This window comes from Giraffa tippelskirchi, chromosome 1 (assembly GCF_054371585.1).
Source record: "Giraffa tippelskirchi isolate mGirTip1 chromosome 1, T2T-mGirTip1v1.2.pri, whole genome shotgun sequence".
Taxonomy (NCBI): domain Eukaryota; kingdom Metazoa; phylum Chordata; class Mammalia; order Artiodactyla; family Giraffidae; genus Giraffa; species Giraffa tippelskirchi.
This window is the reverse complement of record NC_137275.1, coordinates 51,624,876-51,644,627: the sequence shown is the minus strand read 5'-3', so window position 1 is coordinate 51,644,627 and position 19,752 is coordinate 51,624,876. Positions and strand designations below refer to the sequence as shown.

General features: G+C 35.0%; 1 protein-coding gene across 3 annotated transcripts; it reads left to right on the top strand.

Annotated features, from left to right (window-relative positions):
- The first annotated feature begins 229 nt into the window (after positions 1–229).
- On the top strand, positions 230–16,371 carry TMEM33 (transmembrane protein 33). 3 transcript variants are annotated; one of them, XM_081524389.1, is made up of 8 exons: positions 230–286; positions 540–612; positions 2,938–3,032; positions 3,566–3,753; positions 7,164–7,231; positions 8,145–8,278; positions 13,088–13,171; positions 14,711–16,371. In XM_081524389.1, the coding sequence occupies exons 2-8, from the start codon at positions 568–570 to the stop codon at positions 14,838–14,840; spliced, it is 744 nt and encodes a 247-aa protein (XP_081380515.1). In that variant the 5' UTR covers positions 230–286; positions 540–567; the 3' UTR covers positions 14,841–16,371. The 3 variants fall into 3 exon arrangements, with proteins under 3 accessions (XP_081380515.1, XP_081380524.1, XP_081380504.1); XM_081524398.1 differs by having other exon boundaries at positions 230–447; XM_081524378.1 differs by having other exon boundaries at positions 230–612.
- The last annotated feature ends 3,381 nt before the right edge of the window (positions 16,372–19,752 follow it).

The window sequence follows — 19,752 nt, the reverse complement described above, 5'->3', positions numbered from 1 at the left end:
TTCCGAGGCTTCTGTATCAGGGAGTAGAGAGACTTTGTGGTTTGGCCACGGCTAGAGTGGACCAGCTGTGAGAGGACGATGAGAGAAAAGCTGCTTCGGCTGCCCGGCTTCTTAATTTACAGAGCAATGGGCGTGCACGAAACTGGAAGCCAAAGCAAGAAAAACGACACTTCCCGTCATACCTCAGGGCACCGCTCCGCTTTCCCCTCTGCGTCACCGCCTCTTCCCCACGGAAGCAAAGCGAGCACTTCCGGGTTCGGCAATAATCTGGAGCCGGTGGCGTTAGGTCGTTCCTGTTGTGCCCTGTTCCGAAGCTCCGCCTTCATCTCGGTCTTTCTAGAAACCCAGCTTTGCTCTTGGCCGTGCCAAGCGGGTATTTCCAGGCCGTTGCGGGTGCCCTTGGGACAGTCCGCTGCACTGAAACGGCGAGACCTTTGCTCTGTGGAGGTTCGGAAGCTCCCGCAGAGAACAGGGAAGCCAGTTCCCGGAGTTGCGGCCCCGGCGCTGACCTTCCTTCTTTTTTCTCTTCCCGATTGCAGCGTCTCAGACGCTAGTGTGAACGCCCCCATGGCGGATTCGGCCCCCAACGGCCCTCAAGGGACGGGCGCAGTGGTGAGTGAGCGGACAGGATCGTTTGGCTTGATTTGCAAGTTAGGAAGGAGCCGGGAGTGTTGAAAGTTGGGTCCCAGGCGTTCCACCGGCTCATTGCTTTCGTGACTGGGATTAGTGGTGGGGGTGGGGAGAGAGCCGATCGTGAGCTAAGAGGTTAGACGGGGCTAAAGTTTCTGATTCGGCAGCGACAACAGGCGGGCCTCCAGCAGTGGCGCTCACTTGTATGCCCACCTGGATGCCGAGGACAGAGGGCCTTCTCGTCTCTTCCCACCCTTCGGTCTCTGTCCCAGGTCCCACGGTTGAAGATGCGACCTGACACACGCCTCATTCCGCACATACGTGCTGGCAGAGAACAGGTCTACACCTTTTTAAGCAAAAGGAGAGAGGTTTTTTCTCTTTTCCCCCTTCGTCATTTGACGAAGAAAAATATTAAGCCTATGTAAACTTTTATCCCTAGGATGCATATCTGCTGCTTACTGTCTTTTTTTTTTTTTTTTTTACCAGAAGCGTAATTGTACTTAAACACTAAGCATGTGAATTGAGCGAATCACTTTTTTAAAAAAATTTTGCAGCATCTCTCTCTGTGCACACCTTTTTTATTTTGCTGAACCATTTCAGAGTTACATGCTTCATTATAGTTAACCCATAATGTAGTTCTTCCGTAGAACATTTTTGTGGAGACCACAATGCAGTTAACTCAAAAATTTTTGTAGTTCACTTTCCAAATTTAACGTGGCTACTTGTTACCACCTAATATACAATTCATATTCAGATTTCCTCAATTGTCCTTTAAATTGCTTCCTTCTTATCCAAACTCAATCAAAAAGCTTGCAAGGTGTTTACTGGCCTTTGGTCCCTTTTAGTCTGGAATAATTCCCTTGTTCTCTTCCCATTTTTGTCTTACCAGAGTCCAGACCTGTTGTTTTGAGAATGCTCCTTAAATTGGAATTGTCTAATTTTTTGTTCCCCCCTTGACTAGATTCAGGTTAAATGCTTGGTAGGAATATTAAATAAGAGAGATTTCTTTCTTCTCAGGGCATTTTATACATATCAGGAAGCATTTTATGTTGATTTATCCTGTCACTGGAGTTGGGTGATTTGGCTTTGGTGGTGTCCACCAGATTCTCTATTGTGAAGATAACTTACTCTCTTTGTGAATAAAGAGTATTCTCTGTCATGATACTTTTAAGATTATGTGAATAATTTTTCACCTCAATATTTTTTTCACCCAAAGATCCATTGATATTTTTTGCCTGAATTGTCATGGTCAGTCAGTTCACTCTTAAAATGTAAACCAATACATTTTCTTAGATCTTTTTTTTAACTGTTTAGTAAAAAATGCACATACATAAAAGTGTACGAGGTGAAATGCAAAATTCAATGATTTATCACAAAATGAATACCCTAAACAAATAGATTGTAAAGAAAATGTTCTAAAATTAAATTTCAGACAATCACGTACAGTCTGAATATTTGTAGAGAAACTGAGCACTGTAAGCTGGATTCATCCTTCCACTTGACTTACTGGCGAACATTTAGATTTACAAGAGTAATATGTAGTAGGTTTGGATAGAATAAACCCAGAGGCATGTATCTGAAATTACCTGCATACTGTTAGAAAGCCTGCAGTAAAATTAAAAACATCCTTAAATTTTAAAATACGCTTGGCGTTTTTTTCCCCTAAGTTTTTTATATCTTCTTTCGAAGGAGAATTAAAGTTAGATTGCTTCCAGCAGTGTTTGCGACTCTAGGTTAAAACCTATTAGGTTTGAAATCTTTTTTGTGTAAATATTGTTTCTAAAACATTAAATAGAATACAAAATAGAGTCCATCACACATAGTAAAATTAAGTATTGTTTTTGTGAAATTTGTTTTATTTTATATACTCACATGTTTATGTTGGGTCTTGATGTAAAAATTGTTTATGTAGATTCTATCAAAAAATGTAAAAGCCACTTTAGAATTTGAATATGAAATACAGTTTGAGAAAATCAGTTTTAAGTTATTGAATTAGTGTGATGGACACATCTTTTAGCAAAATGCAGCAAAAGAAAAGATAGAATGAGGAAAAAGTGGAGAAGAAAGTGATATGTGGGTGTTTAATCTAGGGCCCCAGAAATCAGTGAAAGACTTGTTGGGGAGCTTTCAGGAGAAGGAAGAAACTCACTGATGAAGAAACAATTGCCCTAAGAGTTATACCTAAAAAAACAGTTGCTACAGGAGCGTTGAGACATTTTGAATAGGAATAAAACTGCAAAATAGTCATCCTTTAAAACATAATTTGCAAGCTTAATTTAACTACAGTATTTTTCTTTTTAAATTCAGCAATTCATGATGGCCAATAAACTGGACACAGCAATGTGGCTTTCTCGCTTATTCACAGTTTACTGCTCTGCTTTGTTTGTTCTGCCTCTTCTTGGGTATGTATTATACTTGTTTCTCTGCTGGTTTTCACTTGTTCAGTCATTTTTTTCTGGGATACCTTTTTAGATGTCACACTTCGTTAAACAGCCAGGGGTTTGATAAATAATAAAACACATGTCTCATCCTTAAAGGTACTAATATTCTAGTAATAGTACCAGCTGGAGGTATATTTTATATTATGTGCTTTGTGAAAAGTAACATCACATTGAAAATCTGAGAGGAAATGAATGTGGGGATGAGTTCATGTTTTTTCACCTTTTTGAGTGTTTAAGGGGAAGAATGGCTGCTTTAGAAAATTCAGTTGGATGTTGTACATCAATTATACTTAAATAGAAATAAACGTTCAGTTGGGTATATATGTAAAATGATACTTCTAAAAAGCTTCAGTAGAGTCACATAATTTTTTTTTCTATTCTCAAGTAATAGATTTAGGTATTAGGTGTTGTGCAATTATGATGCAATTCACAAAGGAGGAAGAGGTATGGTAGCTGTTTATGTCTCCTGATGATCTCTCCACTGTAATTCGCAGGTTGCATGAAGCGGCAAGCTTTTACCAGCGTGCTCTGCTGGCAAATGCTCTCACGAGTGCTCTGAGGCTGCACCAAAGATTACCCCACTTCCAGTTAAGCAGAGCATTCCTGGCCCAGGCTTTGTTAGAGGACAGCTGCCACTACCTGTTGTATTCACTCATCTTTGTCAATTCCTACCCTGTTACAAGTATCCTTTTTTACCGTTTTGACAGTGAAATTACCTACTGAATGTAGGGAGATTACTTTTGATTATTTTTTGCTACTGGAAGGACTCAGCAATGAGGTTGTTCCATGAAGACTGGGTTGGTTGGTTTGTTGACACTTCATTTGAAAGAAGATACATTAAGTGTAAGAGTTTCTGACTCTAAAATGTGAAGTCCAAATTTTGAAGAGGTGATTGGGAATTTTAAACTTTTTATATTTGATCTTATAAACTTCTCTGTTAGCAATGCATATTGCAAAATTCAGATTCAAAGTACAAGCCCATGGAGGACTTACTTTAATATGTAAGTTTCTTTCATTTAATTCACACTTTCTTTGGGAAGATGCCCAGATGTCTTGCTTTAAGAAAAGAGACATCCTAAGCGCTATTTTTTAACTTTCAGTAAGCTAGAAACAGAAGGATATTAATCAAGAAATAACTTATATTTAAGCCGAGAATGAGATAATTAATAAAGTAAAAAGAAATTAGTATTTACTTTGAATAGCCTGCCATGCAGGAGACACTGGCTCAATTTCTGGGTTGGAAAGATCCTCTGGAGAAGGGATAGGCTCCCCACTCCAGTATTCTTGGGCTTCCCTGGTGGCTCAGATGGTAAAGAATTAACCTGCAATGCAGGGGACCTGAGTTTGATCCCTGGGTTGGGGAGATCCCCTGGAGGATGACATAGCAACCCACTCCAGTATTCTTGCCTGGAGAATCCCCATGGTCAGAGGAGCCTAGCAGGCTGTAGTCCATGGGGTCGAAAAGAGACACAACTGAACCACTAAGCACAGCACAGCACAAAGTAGAAAATAAGGACAGACTCATGGATTTTTGGAATTTGTATGTTTATACATTTCAGAAATATGTTGTGGAATAATAGGTAAGTTTTAAATGGAGGGGAAGAGATTCTGCAGTTTTATGTTTGGGAAGCAATAGGTTTAACATCGTTAAACAGATTTTTACTGTGGGACCTTTGATACGGTAATGTGCATTGTGAGACTAAGAGTTACCAGTCTTTCCTAAACTTAATCATTCTAATTGGTTGTCCCCCTCTACCCAGCTCCCCTTGAATCATCCCTCAGGAAAATATTCTGTACTTTAAGAATTGCTGCTCTTAAGTGTTCTTGAATATTTATGATACAACTGTACATAATGGAAAGCACAATAAAATACGTCTCTAACACAAGTCTTAAGGAAAAGGGAATGGAAGGAAAATTTTTTTGAGTACCTATTTTGCCAGTGTATATGAACTTGACATATTTAATCCTTGCAACATTCCAAAGAAAATTATTACGAGCATCGTATTATTGATAAGTATACTGAGGCTCAAAGAGTTTAAAATAACCTGCGTGATATCACATTGGCAAGTGAATAGTAATGTAGGTAAAACTCACTAGATAATCCTTGTACCGCACCCATAAGCGATAAGCACATTTGTTGACATATCATTGAATTGACCTACTTTTATCAGCCACGTTCATTGAGGTTCTTTACAATCAGCAATATTCTTGCTTTTCTGAGATATAATGGGAAATTATATAGAGATTCTTGTTTCTGCCCTTAGTAGCTTAAAATTTCTTTGAAGAGAAAAATAGAAATGGTAGAAATTGTGTTTTCTAGATATTAACGTAGAGCAAATTGAACACATCAATTATGACCTCTGGGACAGTTTTATTGAGTGAATCCTGAGATGCCGCCAAATGACTCATGACAGTGAGGACAACCTCTCTGCCTTTTCTGTCCAGTTATTTGCTATGCCATCTCTAGGAAATGTTGAAGATTAAGGATTTAATGTTCTTTAAATTCTTACTGGGAGGGGAGTATGTAGTGGGAATAACATTAGCTATTAATTGGCAAGAAATACTGATCTGATTGCTTAAGTAGTTAGGTATTACATTAGTAAAAGTGAGCCCAAAGTCATGTTCTGATCTTTGCTCTTAGAAAGGTGATATATTGTCCTTTTTCTGTTGTACACTCTTTGTCCCTTGAATTTTCTAAATAGTTTAAAAATAATGAATGCTAAGATTATGAGTCTCTTATCAAGGATTTCTGAACTATAGAATGTTAGAGATAGGACTTATTGGAAACCCCTAGCTTTGATCACTGCAAATTCATACAACAGAAGATGGAACTTGGCCTAGGGAAATGAAGTTAGTGTCAGAGCCAAGAATGAGACCCAGATATCTTGACTCTGAATTCAGGATTCTGTTAAAAGTGTAAAGCTATTTTTATATATGTATGATCTCTTTTCAGGAATTTGGCATTTTATTTATTTCTTATAAGTGACAGGGAAGATTTGGTCAGGATATTAATCAGAGAACTTTTATATTAGTTAGAATTCTTAACAATACTTGGCTGTGGGTCAATGTTTTACTTGCCAGTGGGAACTTAGGAACCTTTGGGTCCTAAATGATGGGTTATGGTTATAATGAATTTGATACTCAGATTATGTCATAGTGGTCATCCTTTCCCTCACACCAAGCTTCCAGTTGGCATAGAAAAATATCATGAATTATTTCTTAGAAATTGCTACTGTTTTGAGGACAAGTGTTTTTGCCATTCATGATTAACAGTCTGTATCATTTCATGGAAATAACTTGGACAAGTAGGGGTTTTTTAATCAACCTAGCAGAAGTTGGGATAAATAGAGTATTTTGAGCAATTTTCATTTGTTTAAAAAGCTAAAAGAAAATGGTATATATTAGCTATCACAAAAAGCCAAATAATGAAACTTAAAATAAGGATTCTTTGCTCATGTCTATAATTAAAACTGATGAGACTCTCAGTTGAGTATATATACAAACCAGGTATACAATGTTTTTTTTTTTATTTGTACAGATTGAGAATACCTTAACTATGAAAGCTTGACTATAAAAGCTTGATTGGAGCAGTATCTCAAAGTAATGAAGTCCTTGTAGGAAAAATGAATTAAAGATCTATAGTTGAGGAAAATTTGGGAACTGCTTTTTAAACCATTACCCTATACTCTTTCTTAAGTTGATGAAAGCAGTACAAAGACGGTGTTGGTATTTGATGGCTAAGGTATTCCATCCAGAATGACCATTGCGGGGTTAAAAGCCATATTACTTATCACTTTGAGGTGGCCTAGATTTTAATTTAATTTAGCAAATGTTCACAATATTTTATATACTAGAAATAGGTAAAAAAACTTTTTCACTATTCATAAAAAGAACTATAGGGTTTAAAAAAAATGACTATACAGATTTAAAAAAAAAACAACTTCATTTTATAAAGTATCAGTAAAACAGAAACCATCACTGAACTCATTTTAGCAGATGCCATTTCAGATCTGTATACTTGAACATAATACATACCCTGTTGTGCAAAGTACTTGATGAATTTGTAATGTTTTCCTTAATTATTTTCTTCAGTGAGTATTTTCCCAGTCTTGTTATTTTCTTTGCTTCATGCTGCCACATACACAAAAAAGATCCTTGATGTAAGTAAAACAATGTTGACCTTGTCTTTTGACTCCTGGATTTACAGGTAGTAGTGGACACAAACTTGATTTCTAAGACATTTGGGCATGTGTCTCAGAAAGTTCCTGTGTTCCTTACAGACTTGCTCTAAATTAGTGATTTGAAAATTTTGGAATTTTTTATTGTTTCAATAAAATCGTACATTTTGTCATAATGGATTGTATTTAAAATCACTGCCCAGTTCCTGAAGGAGTTTCTGAAGTTTGAAATATATTTAATAAGTTGTCAGAAGTCTCTTGGTCTGTCAGTGATTTTAACATACTAGATGAGTAGAGTGTAGTGAATTTCTTTACACCGATGTTCAAAACTACTGCTTTTCTAAAATATTTTCTTATCCCTGAGTCGGAACATTTAGCTTAATTACTTCCATGTGCCAGGCAGATTGACTGCATATGCACTGAAGTTTAAATTAAAATATCCAAAAATTTGCCTTGTGTTGGCCTTTTTCTTTATCTCCATAGTTCTTGGGTTACCGCAGTAATTGAACTTTGTGATTTCTATCTTTAATTAATTAAGGAATCTCAGATACTTTATATTTCTGCATAGCCAGATTTTGTTATGGTTTAGAGAAATCACCACCACTTTTAGTGGAATAATCTAATCTTTCTTAAGGAAAACAAAGCATCAATGAATGAAAAGGACTTTATTAAAGTTCTCTATTTAATTCTTCAAATATAGAAAATACAGTAAAGCAGGAAAATGTTAACTTTTGTCCCTGAATGTATAGTTTGTAAATTTTTATATCATCGTTTTCAAATAATTGTCTTTTGATTGTATTGCATGTTAGATATGCCATTTATCTAAGGAAAGAAAATAATTGAGTGATCACAAATGCTTTCATGACTTCTAATATGTGTTTTCTTATGTTTTAAGGCAAAGGGTTCAAATAGTTTACCTCTGCTGAGATCTCTCTTGGATAAATTAAGCACTAATCAGCAGAATATTCTGAAATTCATTGCTTGTAATGAAATATTCTTGATGCCTGCTACAGTTTTTATGCTTTTCAGGTAAGACTAAAAATACATTTATTTTAAGAGGCTGGTGTCTAAGTGAATATAATAAATGTATCAACTCAAATTTTATGCTGCTTAAATCCGTTGGAGTAAATACTGATATGTAGAGCTAGATGGATCTTAGCAATCATCTTTTCGTGTGATAGTAGAGAACTACTATGATAGTACTGCTACTGTAGTTGACTATAGTAAACCTAGGAATTTGTCTTCTTTATTATTCCTTATGAGTTATTTAACATTTTGAAAATTATTTTCCAAATAACTACTTTTGAAAGAGTCTTAGAGAGGCTAATTTAGTCCATTGTAACATTGCTGAGATTATTTTTCCCATACTGGAGAAAAATCTGAAAAGTTAAGGTCTGGTATTGATAGTTGCCTCCTGCCACCTCCTTATTTTGTTTGTTAGTTATGAGAAGAATGCGTAAGTAAAGAAAACCTTCCTTTTGAAAATAGAACATTAGGATAGTATTGACCTCACTATCTGTATTCTTGCATTTTAAGTTATAAAACTACGTTTCTGTCAAGAGGGCAAGGCTGATACATGTTGTTGTACAGCAGAAACTTAACACAGCATTGTTAAGCAGTTATACTCCAGTTAAAAAATAAATTTTAAAAAATGTAAAAATACGTAAAGGAAAATAGCTAAATAAAACTACATTTCTTCCCAGATTATTGCTTTTTCAATTTTCAGTTTCTCAGGTAATAGGACATTACAAATAAAAAACTAAAATATCATTTGACTATGAATGCTAGTTGCAATTCTGTCCTCTCCTTCCCAGAGCTAAGTAATTTGATATGAATACATATATGTAGTTATTTTAAAGTACTTACACAGATAGGTAGGAAATGTATATTATTTTATGGATGTGGGGCTTTGTTTAGTTTTTATTATACATCGCAAGCATCAGTTGTGTGCATGTTGCTTTTTTCACTCATACAGTACGTTCTTGTGACCTGTTTATATTGACATTCACAGTTCTGGTTTGTTTTGTTTAATGGCTGTATAGTGTTCCACCATTATTATGCTACATTTTATTACCCATTGCCCTGTTGATGGCCATTTGTTTTCAGATTTTTACTTTTCCAAATGTTGCTGCGGTAAACATAATTTTTACCTGTCTGCTTATACTTTTGTGTGAATCTATATATACTTTTACTGAGTCTAAGCTGGGTACATTTTATATTTAATAGGCCATGTACCAAATTGCCCTCTAATAGACCTGTATTACCTATTTTCCATAATCTCATTAGTTTGTAACAAACATTTTTGTGTATGAAATATTTCATTTTAATGTCATTGCCTTGATTAACTAGTGAGGTTTTTATATACCAACAGTTACTCCTTTCCTTAGCAGTGTTTCTTTAAGCTAGTAAGAGAGTTTTCTAGATTTCCTCATAAATACATCTGTACTATTGTTGTGAATAATATTTTCCTCTGAAAATTCCAGGATCACCACATGTTGTTAAGCTGTAGGGTTCCAAATTAGATAATATAATCTAAATAGGGTCCTAGAATGATACAATGGAAAAACTTCTTACTAGGTGTCAGGGAGCTGGATTCTGGTTGATTTGACCATTAACTAGGCCTTCTGGGCCTTGGTTTTCTACATGTAAAAAACTGATAGTAGTTGACATTAGTAACTGCCAAAAATCCTTACAATTGTAACATTCCATGAATATTAAGTATAGAATATGATGCAACTGTATTTGTCTATTACTCAACTCTGGAATTTTCACCCTAGAAGTTAGTTCATCTTTTTCATGATCCTCATCATACACTTAAACATTTTAATTGGTGAAAGGAACTTTTTGCCCTCTTACTTTCTTGCTCATTTTTCTGTTTCTTGGGTATCCCCAGGTTCTGTGATTTGTTTTATGTACTTGAGTGAAAGTTAAAATGTAGGTACCAAAACTAACTCTATATGTGGAGATAATTGGTATCTATTCAAGTTAATAAACAGAACAGTTTGTTCTCCTTTTAAGTAAGCTGAAGAGAATTATAATGAAATGCTGAGATGCCAAGCACACTTAAACGAAAAAACCTCATTATTGGAACAGTAGTGAATTTTTTGTTGGCATACCAAGTTTTTACTATATTGGTATATTAAGTCAATTGTGGTACTTAGTCTTTTATTTAAACGCTTACAATGTACAAATTGATCTTAATTTTTAAGATTATTGTAAAGAAAATGAGAATTTACCAAAATATTTAAATAGAAGAATCACGTTGTTATTTTAAAAAAGTAAAACTAAGTAATAAAGTAGTATTCAACTCCCTAATAAGAGACGCTGTTAATGGTTCAAGTATGTCACTTGACTATAACACAGATTATAAAATTAAACATTTCAAGTCATTATTCCTTAAATGCTACCTTTCATGGTAGAAGCACAGTCTAATATTAGAAGGCCTTGTTATTAAGTTAAATTTGTAGCAATAACGCATAAAACTCTGTATTTAGAAGTGAACAGTTTATGAGTTTATCTTATACATGTAGTCTGTGAGTTAGTTTATCTTACATAATACACACATGTGCAAAGACAGATAAAAGGACGATCATTTCGGGTTTGTTCTTTAGCAGAGAGCTTGTTAGTACATGCATAAAATGGAATATTTCAGGTTGTAAAAAGAATAAGATAATTTGTGTGTTGTGATAGGGGATGATCGCTAAGATACAATAAATTTAAAATTGGTGTTTCTGCTGTACAACATGGTGAATCAGTTATATGTGTCCATATATCCTCTCCCTCTTGACCCTTCCTCCCACTCCCCCATCCCAACCCTCTAGTCATTGCAGCACCGAGCTGAGCCCCCTGTGCTATACAGAAGCTCCCCACTAGCTGTCTGTCTTACATATGGTGATGTGTATATGTCAGTGCTATTCTCGATTTGTTCTACCCTCTTCTTCCCACCCTGTGTTCACACGTCCATTCTCTACATCTGCGTCAACTCCTGTCCTGCGAGTACGTTCATCAGTACCATTTTTCTAGATTACATATATATGTGTTAATATATTATATTTATTTTTCTCTTTCTGATTTATTCCCTCTGTATGACAGACTCTAGGTACATCCACAGGGTTCTTCATCTTTAAAATAAGCATTATAATACCACTTCCTTCCTAGAATTAACTGGGTTCAGTGCATTACAGAGTGAGCACTGCATGTTAGCCATTATATACACTTGTTTATGTAAATTTCTGGAAGGATATATTAGAGACTGCTATAACTTTGAGGAAGGAACTAACTTGGATGATGGAAAATTTGTGTTTCATTGAATATTCTTTTTTTTTTTAGCTCTTATAATAGATTTATTCAAATCCACTGAGTCAAGAAATACCTAAAATATATTTTCTTTTTTTCTTTTTTAAATAAATTTATTTATTTTAGTTGGGGGCTAATTACTTTACAATATTGTAGTAGTTTTTGCCATACATTGACATGAATCAGCCATGGGTTTACATGTGTTCCCCTTCCTGGACCCCCCTCCCACCTCCCTCCCCATCCCATCCCTCTGGGTCATCCCATTGCCCCAGTCCTGAGCATTTGTCTTATGCATCGAACATGGAATGGTGTTCTGTTTCACATACGATAATATACATGATTCAATGCTATTCTCCCAGAACGTCCCACCCTCACCTTCTCCCTTGAATATTCTTTTCTACTTGTGTGTTCTATAATGCCTCTATTTTTCAATTTACAGAGTTAAAGTTTTATCGCATGATTTATTGGAGAAAGTAGATATATTTAGTTATAAATTTGTAATCATGTAAATTTTTATTATGAAAGTAATACAGTTGGGAAGCTGGGAGGCTAAAAAGGAGAATTGCCTGGCCGTCCAGTGGTTAGGACTCTGCTTCTCCTGCAGGGGGCTGGGATTTGATCCCTACTTAGGGAACTAAGATCCCACAAGCTGTGTGTCTCTGCCAAGGGTGAGTGGGGAGGCTAAAAAAATTTAACCTAAAAATCAAACCACATTTAGCATCTTGATGCATTTATTCTTCCCCAGATTTTTAAAATATAGTTGTAATAATATGTATAGCTTTATATCCTGCTTTCTTCAGAGTTCCTGTGTAGTTTCCAGTAGTCAAGATTTTAAGTAATTGCATACTGAATCCATCAAATATATACATATCATTTACTTAGCCCTGCTACCCAACTGGACTTCCCTGGTGGTTCAGACGGTAAAGAATCTGCCTGCAATGCAGGAAACCCAGATTCAATCCCTGGGTGGAGACAATCCCCTGGAGAAGGCTACCCACTCCAGTATTCTTGCCTGGAGACTGTTAGCTTGTTGCTGTGTTTTATTTGTGGTTGTTTTAGTGAGCATCTTAAGATAGTTTTTCCTAGGAAAGGATTCCAGACTTAGAATTTCATAAACATGTATATGACTCTTGGGGTATTATGATTGTGATTTTTAACCAAGAAAAATAAATAGTATAGGCTATGTTTAGCCTGTACTTACATTTACTGGTGAGCCTATATGGTTTTATTGATTTTTTTATTTGTTTATACCAAATAAACTACCTTTCATTTTAAATATTTTATAAAAAGTGTTAAAACTTGATTACCAATTATTAGTGGCAGTTGTTGAAGCATTTATATAACATTTTCTGATTTATTTAGTAGCTTTAAAAAACTTAACAATACCTACATGAATAATTTGGACTTTAGATATGATAGATATTATTATGATCATTTGATGAATGTAGACACACACATTGTCCAGTTAAGTTGCCTTTAAATTTTGAGTATACATATGAATTGATAATGTGTATTTATTTCCCTTATATTTGCTTATTTCAGTGGTCAAGGAAGTTTGTTCCAGCCTTTTATATACTATAGATTCCTTACTCTTCGATACTCCTCTCGAAGAAATCCATACTGTCGGTAAGCTGGTAATTAGTTTAAATCTCTTTTATTTATTAATAGTATTGTGAAATATATCATTTGTAACTTTTAAGACTTGTTTAACTTTTATATTAGAATTTATAAGCAAGCAATGTTTTTGCGAATATAAGTTCTAGGATTGATGAGGAGGTGCTTGCTTTTCAGACATTAAGACTGAAGTTTCTTGACCACATGTAAAACAGTGCTAAAGCGTAAGGAATTCAAAACTGTGTAGGACAAAAGTCTCCCTCTCCTGGTACTGTCCTAGTTGAGGAAACACATCACAAATAAGAAAGGAAACAGTAGTGCAAGATGTGGTATTCACATGTCAAATTGTGATGAATTGTCAGGTTTATTGTATCAGTACTGTAGTCCACAGGAGGGGAGAGATCATTGAGCCAGAAGAGAGAAGAGCCCAGGAAAGTTTCACAAAATATTTTAATTTGTTCTGGAAGGATTAAAGACTTGCAACAGACAGAATAAGGAAGAGCATTTTAGGTAGGAAAACAATAGGAACACAAGTTCAGAGGCAATAAGATAAAAACAGTTTAAGGGGCACATATGTAGACCTATTTGACCATAAGGGAAATTCTGAGTGGTGAGTGGTTAGAGCAGAGATTTAAAAGGTATATTGGAACCATATCGTAAAACTTCCTGAGGCTCAGGGTAAGAAGTTTGGAACTTAGTACTTTTTAGTTGTAGAGGAATGATGGTGGGCTACAGTCCATGGGGTCACAGAGTCTAACTGTTGTCTAACAACTCTGCAACTAAATGACAGCAACATTTATTGAGCATCTTCTGTGTTGCCTCATTGAAACTTCACTCCAGTTCAGTTCAGTCGCTCAGTTGTGTCCAACTCTTTGCGACCCCATGAACCGCAGTGCCCCAGGCCTCCCTGTCCATCACCAACTCCCTGAGTCCACCCAAACCCATGTCCATCGAGTCGGTGATGCCATCCAGCCATCTCATCCTCTGTCGTCCCTTTCTCCTCCTGCCCTCAATCTTTCCCAGCATCAGGGTCTTTTCCAGTGAGTCGGCTCTTCACATCAGGTGGCCAAAGTATTGGAGCTTCAGCTTCAACATCAGTCCTTCCAATGAACACCCAGGACTGATCTTCATTGTGACTCCAATAAGTACATATTCCCATTTTTCAGATGAGGAAAGCTCTAAGAGGCAGTATGTTCTTTTAAGGAAATGGTAGGAGGGATTGCTCATATTAGATAACTTTCACATTCTTGCTCTCTTTTTTATTTGCCTAAGTCAGATGTGAAGATTATGTGACTCAACTGTAAAGAAAATACAAATCATCCCTAATCTCAGCCCTTAGCCATTTATTAAATGCATTTGTTAAATGAATATTTTCCCCAAAAAAGGACACAGGTGTTGATTTGGGGAATTTTAATTCTGTATGTTGCCTGCAATACATCCTGGTTATTACTTCTTCAGATTCTTTAGTGGAAAGTCCTTTATCAGCATTTACTCTTGAATTACATTGATTTTTCACTGAGTTTCTGAAAGAAACACTATTTTATGTTGCAGGACCTTGTTTAATGAACTGAGGATTGTTGTTGAACATCTTATAATGAAACCTGCTTGCCCACTGTTTGTGAGAAGACTTTGTCTCCAGAGTATTGCCTTTATAAGCAGACTGGCACCAACAGTTGCATAGTGTAACATCCAGCTAAGTTATATATAATGTAAATAAGAATTGTTAGCTGCTGGTACTTCTGCTAGGGATGGTTAATTCCAGGTGTAAAACTGACCTCAATGCAGTTTACATAATTTACATAAATGCATCTCAAAAGAAAAGTGTAATCATTCTCCTGGCATGTTAAATCAAGCCTTTCAAACACTTTCTGAGAAACCTTATTGTGATGTGTTGTTAATAGTTAAGGAAGTTTGAATCTTGTGATAAATGTGTCAAGAATTCTTTAGATGCTGCTGTGCCTTTATCATGAAGTACATTTATTTGTCTGGTAAAAATAGCTCTAAAGTTTGTTTTCATCTAATTGGTAACATGAATTTATATCTGGCATGAGTTCATTATGGTATCATTAACATGTAAATTCAGTATACTATGAGACAGTATTCTTTTGCCATTCAGTAATTTTGGTTGATGGTTGTAACAACACCTTCTGTATTTAATTTCAAAGTGCTTTTATGTAGATTTTGTGCTGCTTCATTAGGACAGATTTATTTTGGATTTCTTTATGTATCTTATACTATGACCTTCCAAAATTTTATTTTCATATTTACTTCTGTGGCTTTGGGTTTTTTTTTTTCTTAAAGGCCCAACTGAAAGGTTATTAACCAACTGGGTAAATACTTGTGGTCACCTAAGCATTTTACATCAGCGAGCAGTAGTCATACAGTTTTCCTCTCAGAGACAGGTTGAGTAACATTTCTCAAATAGTAAATCTCTCTTTTAGAATTGTGGATACAATTACTTAGATCAGATTCTTGACTGATCTAAGTCAAGTTTTCTCAGTTTCTTAGGCTTGAATTTTCATAGACAGCTGCACCATTTCAGATGCCCTTTGAAAGGAATGTAAGTGAAGATTGTATCGGTTCTGAAATAATAATGAAGATCATACATACTTACCCATCACATTTCATTTACAAGATTAAATAGAAATGTTTATAGGTAAGGTTATTGATTGGGAATGGGGCCAGAGGAGTTGTGGGGGAAATAGTGTGCATTTCAGTCTTGTAATGCATGGATAAATTTAGAGGAATTGGGTGTATTATGCAACTGTGATTTGAGTTGCTTAACATGTGAAACACGTTTGTTGAGCTTCCATCAACTCCTTTTTAAAATTCATTCTGACCTTTATTATTGCATGATTGGAAATGTTTAAAACATTGCAAAATGTTAATGCAGAGTAATGTAATGGTTTTTGTAACCAGTTTTCTTCTATGTGCATGTAATTTGGATTTTTCAAATATACTTGGTGACTTAGCAGTAACATCAGTTTTCTTTTTATTCAACTTTTTGATCTATAGAAATGTGATACCTACTTGATAGCGCAACTGTAACCAGCTATTTTTGTAATTTTGTAATGTTATCTACAAAGTTAGAGAAGCCTCATAATACACAGTTGATTGTTGGGGGGCACTCTCATTGTCATGTGTGTAATCTGATGGTTTTAAAAACTAAATTTTCTAGAGCAATAAAGTAACTTTAAATGTTAAGTAAACAATATATTATTTCTAATGATTTTTTAAAATTTTCAATTATATCAAGAAATTATGGCAGCTGAAGGCATATTTTAAGTTACTAAGTTTTGTTTTCTACAATTTTTTTATCTTGAGATAATTTTAGATTTGTAGAAAAGTTGTAAAAAATAGTAGAGTTTCTGTATATCCTTTACTCAGCTTCCCCTTGTATTAACAGATTCCATAACTATACAGCATTTATCAGAACTAAGAAATTAACCCTGGGACAATACTATTAACTACTAAGATGTAGAACTTAGATTTCACCAGTTTTTCTGTTTATTGATTTTCTTTTTGTGTGTTCTCTTTTAACCATGATTGTTTCTTTTAATGATCTGTTAAGTATGCCTCTGTTTTTATTTTTTATTCTTTATTTTGAAAATTACTATTGAGCAAAAAGATTTTCCTAAAGGAAATAATTTAGGTGGGTTTTAACAAAAGGAATTTAACATTAATACTATTTAAATTTAAAACTGTGCTTCAGAAGTTGAGGCTTTTATCATATAATGGGATTATACTTCTGATATATTTTTTAAAAAAAGTTTGGTTTATAAATAAGCTTCCCTGGTGGCTCAGATGGTAACGAATCTGCCTGCAGTGCAGGAGACCCAAGTTCAGTCCCTGGGTCAGGAAGATCCCCTGGAGAAGGAAATGGCAACCTACTCCAGTGTTCTTGCCTGGAATAAATATTTCATGGACAGAAGGGCCTGGTGGGTTACAGTCTATGAGGTTGCAAAGAGTGGGACACAACTGAGCAACTAACACTTTCCCTTTCTTTTCACTAAACTCATGAAAAAATAAATCCTACAATTTGAGCATTACCAGATGTTTAGTTTGCATGAACTTGTAGTTAGGAATTTTGCAGTGTGAATATGTACAGTCAGCTAATGTGACATCTGAAAGTACAGTGTAACTTTATATCTATCAAGTTAAAATTAAGGAAATACAGGAACTTCTTGGTGATCCAGTGGCTAAAACTCCACCTTTCCAATGCAGAGTGTGCGAGTTCAAGCCTTGGTCAGGGAACTAAGATCTCACATGCCGTGAGGCCAAAAAAATAAAATTGTATGTCTTGGATGTCATTTACACAATGCATAATGTATAACAAAAAAGGAAATTATTATAATAGAGTATATAGAATGAGTGTACTAGGAAAAGTTACAGCTGCATAGCTGAATTTATTTTTATGTGTTTAAAAAAAGTTGATTTAACATCTAGAATATCTGGTTTAGGAAGTTGTATAGTGCTGCTGTTCTAGCACTTTTAAATATTAAACCTTCTTGGACAGGTGTAGGCCTCATACAGAATCTACTTTATTCTAACAAAGATTCTGTATTCCTTTTGTATACTTGATTCCTCATGGATTTTAACTATTTAACATCAGTCCAAAGAGAAATTCCTTAAATGAAGTTTGAGATCAGAATGAATGAAACTAATTTTGAGGGATTGTGGTAAAGATGCTTATGTAATGCTATCGAATGTGTTTTAATTAACATAGGTCTGAAGCTCCTCTCCACCCCCTACCCAAAGCCCTTTTTGATCTGCTAGCTTAATGCTGTCACCCAAATTGAGGCTGATTTTTATTCTGTAATGAAAACCTCAAGGGAGAAAGTAACCAGTTATGCAGATGAGCAGTAGGTGGCACTCTTTCCTCAAGTAGTCCCCAGCTGTTTATCAACACCATGTTGAAAGGTTAAATGCCACTAAATCCTGAGTCAGCCATAAATCTAAGGACCTGAACTCCATGATTCTCTTTAATATGTAATTATTCAACATTCAGTAAATATTTAGTAAGCATTTACTCTTGAGTACATTTTTTAAATACAAAAACGTTCAAAAGCTGGAATAAGTACCCTGTAAATATCTGCTTCCTAGGTAAATAGAATAGGCCACAGTGGTATTACTCAGATCATAGTCTCTCTGCTGTTTTTGTTTTTGTTTCCCTAAGTGCCCTAAACATGTCAGTTATAAAATTGTTCTTTCACCTTCATTTTCAGGTATATAGAAAATGGTACTTAATTTTTTTCACGGTCATTTTGTAGGTAAACAAGGTACAGCCAGTTCCATCTCTTAAAATTAAGACATCACAGTAATACAAAAGCATGTCGATAATTTTGGGTATTAGGAATGGTGCCTAGATTTGTAAATTCAGTTTGAGTTACAGAGACAGCTAATTTCATTTAACACCTCACTGGAATTTCTCTAGAATTAAGAGAATTCTGAGAGGCTGTATGATAGCATAGTTTAATGGATTTAGTGTATACCAAAGGCATATATGTTTTGTAAATCCAGGAGTTATTTCCAGAAATTATTTTAATGAGCAGTCCTCTTCTAATACTCTGGGTGGAAAGTTGTAATTGGATCTGGTATTGAGGATAAGAAAGAAACTGCTCAATGTTTGGGAAGTTTCCTGGTGGTAGTTATTCTGTGACATGTGCATCTTCTAAGCTGGTATTCAGGAGGGTTCTTAGAAGGAACACATCTCTCTATTTGGGATTAACTCTAGAGTAGTCTTTCTCCTCTTAGGCAGTACAAATAAGAAAACCGATCTGCACTGAATATGAGTTGATGTGACCAGAGATAAAGTACAGTATTTTTTTAGTCTAAAATAGTTTCTTTTTCTTAGAAAACGATAGAAAAAATTGTTGCTAGATATCTTTGCTGGAATCTAAAAATTAGCTTATATTCCAGGAGAAGGAAGGGCCCAAGAATCGTTTTACTTTTTCCATCATAGTTTTCTTTTTTTTAATACATATATATGCTCAGTACTTTTGAACTAACTTTTTTTTCCTTGGTTCATAACAGTTTAAATTCCAAACTTTGACTGTTTACTTTTGTAATTTTAAGATAAATGCTTTTGACATGAATTTTTGCTTACGTTTATATTTGTAAGTTGATACCAAATGGGCAAAGTCTTAGGCAGGCAACATTTGTGATATGTATATATTGGAACAAATGTAAAAGGGCCACAAAGATTAGAGAGTCATAGAAAATTGCTTGATTATAAAAAACTCATTGGTTCTGGTGCTCTATATAATGGGATATATTGAACTAAATTTGTATATACAGTATGTCAGCATTTCTTAGTAACTTCTCTTGAATCCATTTTTAATATCTAATATTATACAGGTTGGGGAGTTATATGCTCTTCAGGCCAATACTATCCAGACTATATAAATTTATAAAATAAATTGAAAAATTCATCATTACTGTGTATTCAAGACCAAAGCACATAAATGCTAATGTAGGGCTCAGAGGGGAAATATACTGCTCCTGAATATTTGAGAAAATGTGAAGTCCTTTCAAGAAAATCTAATAAACATAATAATCATAGCCTGCTGACACTAAGGAAAAAGGACCTCATT